Genomic DNA, 8,776 nt, shown 5'->3' on the forward strand with positions numbered 1-8,776 from the left:
CACACACACACACACACACACACACACACACACACACACACACACACACACACACACACACACACACACACACACACACACACACACACACACACACACACACACACACACACACACACACACACACACACACACACACACACACACACACACACACACACACACACACACACACACACACACACACACAGTGGCATATCCAGGTGTCACAGTGGCTTAGTGGCAATCCTGTAGCTGAAAGGTCACTGGTTTATCTCCTGCAACCACTAATGAGTCTCTCAGACAGACACTGTTGTTTAGTTAGTGTAAACACCCAAGTAACAGCATGACTGTAAAAAAGCATGTTCAGAGAAGTTTGAGTATTCCCTTACAGCGCAGGTGTACTTCAGACACCTGCAGTGTGGTTTTATGTCACACAATGTTCTGAATCCGCTTCAGAAGACACCGCAAAGTCTTACAGTTTGCAATACAAGCCTGGTTTTTATACATTGATGTCTAAAGTTAAATATTTGTTCATGTTCCCTTGAAAGGTGTCAACACCAGAGACATGAAGTCCAAGTGTGCAGACAGTTTTAGCACACTTATCTAAAGATACAGGGATTGGAACTTTAATTTTTTTTATTTAATCGTTTATTTGAACCGGGACAGTGCACATTAATGAACACTTTAAACAAAATAATGCTTTTAAATGAGCATTATTTTGGATGTGAACTGGATGTATATTTGGACAAAACCTTAACTCAAGGGTCACAAATAACAATTTTCTGGAGCTTTCTAAATCCAGAATTTAGTGTTTTGAGTCTATCATCAGGCACAATTATTATGATTCCTTGTATTTTGTTTTTTACGGTTTGCTTTTGCACAATTCAGCTCTTAATACAAACATGCAACTTTTTATGATTTGCAACTAAGACCAAAGCAAGCCTTGATCTAGGAAGGAGCAGATGTGTCTGGATCACTGCACACACAGAGATACTCCTGATGTGAGTACAGTAAAGCTCACAGAGGAGTCGGTGCGTGCTCTCTGACAATAGTGTTTGTCCCTGTCCGTGAGGCCGGACCCCCGAGCCTAAGCGCTTTTATGTCAAAAGGTTTGGTGTGTCGTAAGCCCTAACGCTGACCAGCCTCTTCTGCAGCTTTGCTGAGCCATGGGGCTCCCTGCAGCCCTGGGAGTGCTGACTCCAGCCCTGGGAACATGTTTACCGCTGCCCCGCACCCCAGCCTGTGGCATCAGGAGAGGGACCAGGGAGGGGGGGGTGGCGTTGGCTAGAGCCACACAATGAACCTGCTGAATACTGTGCTATCTAACTGTCAGTGCTGGGGACTTGAGGTCGGTTGCCAAACGGGCCGGTCAGGCTCTTCATCGAGTGGCAGACACGCTTTCCTTGGCTCACCATTCCCTTATCATAACCAAATGTAACTTGTTTGTCAGCTTTTTATCGGCTTCACAGTTCACATCAACTATTCCGTTGCTGGTTGTTGCAGGAAGGATGAACTAAAACACTGTATCTCATCAAATGTGCCACTCACTCCGAACAATCTGAACTATTGTGTCGTTTCCATTGTGAAATCTCCAAAGGTATTTCTGTTTGCTTGGGAAACGTGTTGTTTTGAAACCCTACACAAAACGCACAAATGTGTGTGTGTGTGTGTGTGTGTGTGTGTGTGTGTGTGTGTGTGTGTGTGTGTGTGTGTGTGTGTGTGTGTGTGTGTGTGTGTGTGTGTGTGTGTGTGTGTGTGTGTGTGTGTGTGTGTGTGTGTGTGTGTGTGTGTGTGTGTGTGTGTGTGTGTGTGTGTGTGTGTGTGTGTGTGTGTGTGTGTGTGTGTGTGTGTGTGTGTGTGTGTGTGTGTGTGTGTGTGTGTGTGTGTGTGTGTGTGTGTGTGTGTGTGTGTGTGTGTGTGTGTGTGTGTGTGTGTGTGTGTGTGTGTGTGTGTGTGTGTGTGCACACACTTTTCAATATGTGGATGCTTTTCTAATGTGGTCACTGGCCATCCACAGAGGAAATAAGACTTGCATTTGGGCTTTTACACGTAATTACAATCGTTTATCTCTTGTTTACCAGGTACCAAGTAATCTGCTTCTGGTACAAATCGTTTTCACATCCAGACCTGATATAAGGAGGCTTTTATAATGTGATATACAATGTGTGGTACACAGTGTTGTTTTTCCAGTACATCTCATCTGATATCATTCTGAGTAATTATTGACTTTTATCCACTGCGGTGTGATAAACCAGTTAAACACTGTTCCAATGAAAGTGTTATTGCCAAGCTGGGAGAAACAAAGCCAGAAGAGCGGCCTTTCTTTTGTCTGTCCTCTCCTAGCTTTTAAAGGCCTCCTTCAGCTGCGGCTGATAGGTGGATCACATCATCTGTGGTCTGTTAGGCTGTGGTGCCTCTAACTGAAGGCTGTTGTTGTTGCAGCGGGTCCTGCAGCGATCTGTCTCGCTGATGCTAATCTACGCACAGCAGACCGCTACCTTCTTCTGCTGTTCACCAAGGACAGACGGGGGCTAGGTCCCCCCACCCCCCCAGTGCTGCAAGACGCCAATAGGGGGACTTGCTGCTGCCTGCAAGAGCTGGCTTTGAGATGTTGTTGTTTTCACTGAATGCACATTGCCCAGATGGACACAAAGATACCACAAACATGCCTCTGTTCCAACAACATTTGCCAACGTTACAGAAAACTATTTCTAGAATTCCTGCAGAGTGGTTTCTCCATATATGGTAATTGTTTTAAGTATTGATTGGAGGGAAAAACCAAGGAAGCAATCTTCTTGAATGGATTGCAGCCATCATTTAGCATACAGGGTGCAATGCATTGCAGTAAATTCAATCATGATCAATGGCAATGTGGAACAAAAGAAGGAGAGAGAAGTGATGTTTTCTTAGAGGGGGGATTGTTCTCTCTGCTCACGTTTAGGACCCCCTCTCCCTCTTCACGCGTAGCTCCGCCTACCCGTGCTCCTCCCGCCGCCATTGGCTGCTGCGAGGCTGTTTTCGCCTCCTGATTGGCCGCTGAGCACGTCAATCAAACGAGTCTCGACTTATTTACAGAATGTATGAGCGAGAGAGGACGGTATTCTGCTGTAGGGCTGCAACAGCTGACTGCCGAGCACTTTACCCAGTGCCTCAAGGAACAAAGAGAGAAGGAAACAGCCATCAAGAAAACCTTTTTTTACATTTTTATTCCTTTGAAATAATCAAAGTGCAGCGAAGACACGCGATGAGGCACGCGGTCGCACCGGCAGAAAGCGTGGAAAATAATTATTTTGCCGTGACAAACCTGTTAAAGATATGTACCCATTGTGAACGGCTAAGCAAAAAGGTAAGAGGAATAAAAAGGCTACAGGAACAAATATCACCCCTCTGAATATCACTGCTTTTATTTCCTAAACATGACAAAGAGTTTTTGAAAATATTGTCACATTGTTGGTGGTTTTAGGCGACGTTTTCCATTTGAACAAACAAGCTGCAGTGCAGTCTTTTGTGCAGGCTTGTTTACGACAAGAAGAGTTTCAGTCTGTATCGGTCAAGAACATCGTTTATGGGTTTAATTTATTTGTTGATTTCAGAATCAAGAATGTAGACACGTAAATGACACGTTCGTGTGCTTGTTTTAACTCTGTCATTTGTGAATTATATACATTTCGCCGGTCTTTCATTCATCTGCTTCATTGTGAGCTGCGGGACGGTGTCCGCTACTGGACATGTCTCGACAAGCAGCGGAAAGTTACAGGACGAGATAGAGGCAAAGTTCTGGTTGTGTTTTTAATGTTTTATGAAGGCAACGTTTGTGTTATGATTCCTCATTAATTATGAAGCGTTAGAGTTTAATTCTGATTTAATGTATTAAACATCTTAAATCGCCCTTTTGGATTTCTCTCTGTAAACCAGTAGCCTACGGATGACTGTTATTAGCCTCATATTTACTGGTGGCAGACAAATGAAACTTCTCTGATTCGTCACACTGGTGAAGCAACACAGTGACATTGGAGAAAATAAATAAAAAGTGAGAAAAAATTATCGCTGGCCAGCGGTGCGAAGAGCTTCTCAGCTTTCCTGTGGTATTAAAGTGCATGTTCTTTCTTTTTGTCTTGCAGGACTTGGGAGTTAGAATCCCAAGACCCTTAGGAAACGGACCAAGTAGATTTATCCCTGAAAAAGAGGTAAGAGACAGTCTGTTAACTCAATAGTGACTCACTTGCAATAAGGACTTATAACTCTAATTTAAAATCAAATGTATTAATTCAACTTGTCTTTTGTTCCGTTAGATTCTGGAAGTCAGTAAAGTGGACGCCAGGACACAGTCGATATTTGAGGATGCGTTTGCAGCCCTCGGTCGCCTCGACAACATTTCTCTGGTGATGGGCTTCCACCCACAGTACCTGGGGAGTTTCCTCCGGACGCAGCACTACCTGCTGCAGATGGACGGGCCCCTCTCTTTGCACTACCGACACTACATCGGCATCATGGTAGGATCCGGTTTACCCTCTGATATCATCTCTGCACCTTGTTTAACTGTTGTATGTCAAGCTGTTAAACATCTCGTAGTTAACATCTTGTTCTGTGATCCTGCAGGCGGCAGCTAGACACCAGTGTTCCTACTTGGTGAACCTCCACGTGAATGACTTCCTCCAGGTCGGGGGGGATCCCAAGTGGCTGAACGGCCTGGATGAAGCCCCGCAGAAGCTCCAGCAGCTCGGGGAACTCAACAAAATTCTGGCCCACCGACCATGGCTTCTCACCAAGGAACACATTGAGGTGAGAGGAAGGGTCTGGAGGGGGAGGGACATTAAGAGTGTTACGCAACAGGCTGAGATCAGAGGTGGAGGGGGTGTAGCTGCAGCTGTACAACTTTGAGGGGTTTGGGGAAGTGACAGTGGAGGTATGGTGAAAAAGGGATGGGGTTAAGACTGGAAATCAAACATAAATAGGAAGGATGAAAGCACATTTTCCACTTCTGATGTCATCTTTTTAGGCTCCAGTTGTCAAGACTAACTTTATTTTACATCATTTTTTCCAGCGCCTTCTGAAGGCAGAGGAGCACAGCTGGTCCCTCGCAGAGTTAATCCATGCCGTGGTCCTCCTCACACACTACCACTCCCTCGCTTCCTTCACTTTCGGCTGCGGCATCACGACGGAGATCCACTGCGACGGCGGGCACACTTTCAGACCGCCCTCCCTCAGCCAGTACTGCGTCTGTGACATTGCCAATGGCAACGGTCATTCCATTCATCACAACGATTCGCTTGGCAACCAGGTGAGTGGTGGAGGATGATGTGTGAGCTGGAGCATGTCAGGGATTTCTTATTGGGGTGTAAAACTTAACGCAGAACACCAGTATATTATTTCCATGGCTTAGAGAAATGTAATCTATATTGGTACATAAGATACTTTTTCTGAAAGTATGAAACAGGAGAAGTATAATACTTGTTGATGTCATCATTATAAAGTGTTGAGCTGCTGCATACACAAAGAATGACAGACTGATTTTTGTAGACACACACAATGTCAGTTTTCTTTTTTTAAGAAAATGTTCCCATATACTCATTATGTAACATTTGATATATTTCCCCATTAATTGTCTACAGAGTATTTGTACTTGATGACATCAAAATATGTAGATTTAAAACTGGGAGTGTTCATGTTAACCAATGTATTTTAACTGTCTTAGCCCAGAAGAATACCAAGTATGATTTGATTTTTTTGGATTTTTTTTTTTGCTCTAATGTTTGTAGCATCTGATTGAAAATGCTCCTCGTAGGACTTTTCCTGATTTGCTTGTCCTTTGTTTCTGTAGGAGTTGTGCGGCGAGGTGGAGGTGCTGATGGAGCGCATGAAGCAGCTGCAGGAGTGCGACGATGAGGAGGCGAGTCAGGAGGAGATGGCGACTCGCTTTGAGAGGGAGAAGACTGAGAGCATGCTGGTGGCCACAGCGGAGGACGAGGAGTGTGTCCCTTCCAGAGACATCTCCCGACACTTTGAGGACCCCAGCTATGGCTACAAGGACTTCTCCAGGAGGGGGGAGCACATGCCCACATTCAGAGTGCAGGTAGAGATCAGATACAGCATGGATGTAGAGAGCAGTACGCTCAAACCATGGTCCACATGACTGTTATTAACTTCATATCTCTTGTTTCTGCAGGACTACAGCTGGGAGGATCATGGCTTCTCTCTGGTGAACCGACTGTACCCTGATGTTGGTCAGATGCTGGACGAGAAGTTCCAGATGGCCTACAATCTGACGTACAACACCATGGCAACACACAAGGATGTGGACACCAGCATGCTGCGCCGGGCCATCTGGAACTACATCCACTGCATGTTCGGCATCAGGTCAGTCACTGGACGCTCAGGAGGACATGTTGTCTTTTTTTATGACTTATATTTTGTAACCTGACCCGTTATGTGTTTTATAACGCTGTGTCTCTCTGTGCTCTTCAGGTATGATGACTACGATTACGGGGAGATAAATCAGCTTCTGGACCGTAGCTTTAAAATCTATATCAAGACTATGGTGTGTAGTCCTGAGAAGACCACCAAACGAATGTATGAGAGCTTCTGGAGGCAGTTTCAGCACTCTGAGAAGGTAAGATTGTGATTCATCCTGGTGTGTAGCAGCTCTTTTAATTCTGTCTTAATGTTCAGTGTATAATAGGTGTCTCTTTTTCCTCTTGTTTCTCCTGCAGGTCCACGTTAATCTGCTTCTTATGGAAGCGCGAATGCAGGCAGAACTGTTATACGCTCTGAGAGCGATCACCCGCTACATGACATGAAGTGCTTTTAGCCTATTTATCGTTGTCGTTTGACTGTCTTTGTCGTTGCTCATAATGGGACACTTCAAGAAAAAGAAAAAAAAAGAATATAAAAGTGGGGGAAACGTGAAAAGCCCTGGGTTGTGACGGTGCTTGTTGGATGGATGTTGAGAAGAGGATCAGAACAAATTTAAAGAAAATAACTGAAGTCATCTCAGACTGGATACACAAGCTCGTGTTGCCTGCAGTGCCAAAACTGACCAAGAGAGGGCCGCCTGGAGCAAACTCCGGCTCTGCTCGGGGTTTGTTCCAGGGAGAGGTTTCAGTGGTCCAGCATATCTTCTGTCTCCTGGTAGAGTGAAGACCCACAGAAAAGCCCAGAAAGTTGTGCAGCCAGAAACAGTCTGCACTTTGATTCTGTTGTCATTGTTATATTTGTTAGTTTTTTTCATATTTTTTTTTTCATTTTGTATTAAGGGAAGTTGTTGTCGATGTGGTTGCTTTTAGTGGTAACTGGAGATGGAAGCATTAACTTTGGGCGTTTTTTTCCTTTATTTTTTGTATACGTGTGCCTGAACTATCCAGCACAGAGTTCATACGTGCTGATGCTGCTGCTCCCATGTTGTATTCAGCGGGGTCATATTGATCCCCAAATCAACCAACCAACCCCATTTTGTCCCCCAAAACCCCCTATCCATTAGAAATCCACTGCATTACTCCCTCTACCCCACTCCCATATCTCAATGTCAATGTAAGCTAATCTAAGGAGGTGTGGAAAAAAACTCAAAGAACACTGTCTGAGCCCTTTTTTTGAGTTTGACTGTAAATGTGTGGATGAGTTATATGTTCATGATGACTGGTGTGTGTGTGTGTGTGTGTTTCCTAGAAATGACGGAGAAAAAAAAGTTTGTCTTTAAATTTCATGTGTCAAAAAAAAAAGCGAGGCACTTTGAAGGAACGCCTTCTTGCTTCTGCTGTAGCTCTGTTATTGTGAGATGACTGTTTTAACATTTGTTGATGATGATTTTTTTTTTCTGGTAATGGGGATGTTAAAAAAAAAAAGCTAATCAAAAAGAAAGTTAGAAACCAGGTTTCCGGGGGGATTTGCTTCCGGTTGCCCTGACCACACATTATCTGTCTTCCGCTTATCCCAGCTGCCTGGTCATCCTAACACTTACAAAGCTTTGGATTGTGAATTTACCAGTAAATGAATACCTCTTCTGTTTTTCTCTATAAAACTTATAAGAAATGCTCTTTGGTGAGCAGAGACTCTTTCCGGGCGCCGTGTCCCCTTTGTTTTGGGACCCGGGGCCGACTGCGGTCGATTTTAGCTGTCGAACGCAAAATGTTGTAGCTGTGCTTATTTCCCTGCTGGGGAAGTCTAACCAGTGCGAAAGAAGCTTTTTTTTATTTTGAACAGAGGTTTGAAGCCTCTGCTGTTTTGTTTTTTGTTTACTAAAACCAGTAAAGTACTGCATTCTTCTGAGGGTGGATTGAGAGTCAGACAGATGAATGAGTGAAGAGGAGGAGGAGGGTGATGATAAAAAGAATGGTACATTTGGAAGTAGTTTGAGAGGAAGTGGAGGGTTTCTTTCTTTCAAACTTCTGACTGATGTCAGTTACTGACACTTTTTATATGAAAATATATTAAAAAGATGAAGAAGAAAAAACTGATATTGAATTGTTGTGTATCATTTGTAGTTTTCTCCTTAACGATTTGATTTCACTGCTTCGTCGAGGAGATTATATTAGACGTGGAGAGGCCGACACAATTCAGGAATAAAAAAACTCAGCACAATCAGCGTCGGTTCACTTCCACCGTTTGAGTTTAGAAAGTTAAATAATGGTGAGAAGACTCGTGTGAAGAGGTGGGGAGTTGTTCCATCACCTTATGCTCCAACGTACACTCAGCTGGCTTCATCCACAACAATCTGAACTCAGCCTGTCATCAGTAAGGTCCCGGGACTCGTATGACTCACTGAGAACCAGAGCCCTGCTCTGTGGAGCCGTCAAGGTCA

At 44.3% G+C, this 8,776-nt stretch overlaps 1 protein-coding gene across 2 annotated transcripts in view; it reads left to right on the plus strand.

The window, feature by feature from the left end:
- Nucleotides 1-8,432, plus strand: part of sesn1 (sestrin 1) — a 49,975-nt gene extending 41,543 nt beyond the window's left edge. The window contains exons 1-9 of one of the 2 annotated variants that reach the window (XM_034075947.2): nt 3,072-3,328; nt 4,104-4,169; nt 4,275-4,475; nt 4,582-4,764; nt 5,027-5,263; nt 5,804-6,055; nt 6,149-6,339; nt 6,448-6,592; nt 6,693-8,432. In XM_034075947.2, coding sequence (XP_033931838.1) covers nt 3,227-3,328; nt 4,104-4,169; nt 4,275-4,475; nt 4,582-4,764; nt 5,027-5,263; nt 5,804-6,055; nt 6,149-6,339; nt 6,448-6,592; nt 6,693-6,779 — 1,464 coding nt within the window. In that variant the 5' untranslated portion in view covers nt 3,072-3,226 and the 3' untranslated portion in view covers nt 6,780-8,432. Of the gene's footprint in view, nt 1-3,071; nt 3,329-4,103; nt 4,170-4,274; nt 4,476-4,581; nt 4,765-5,026; nt 5,264-5,803; nt 6,056-6,148; nt 6,340-6,447; nt 6,593-6,692 lie in introns of those variants that run through there. The other variant, XM_034075946.2, reaches the window with a different exon arrangement.
- The last annotated feature ends 344 nt before the right edge of the window (nt 8,433-8,776 follow it).

The sequence above is a fragment of the Pseudochaenichthys georgianus genome, chromosome 24 (assembly GCF_902827115.2).
Source record: "Pseudochaenichthys georgianus chromosome 24, fPseGeo1.2, whole genome shotgun sequence".
In the NCBI taxonomy this organism is placed as follows: domain Eukaryota; kingdom Metazoa; phylum Chordata; class Actinopteri; order Perciformes; family Channichthyidae; genus Pseudochaenichthys; species Pseudochaenichthys georgianus.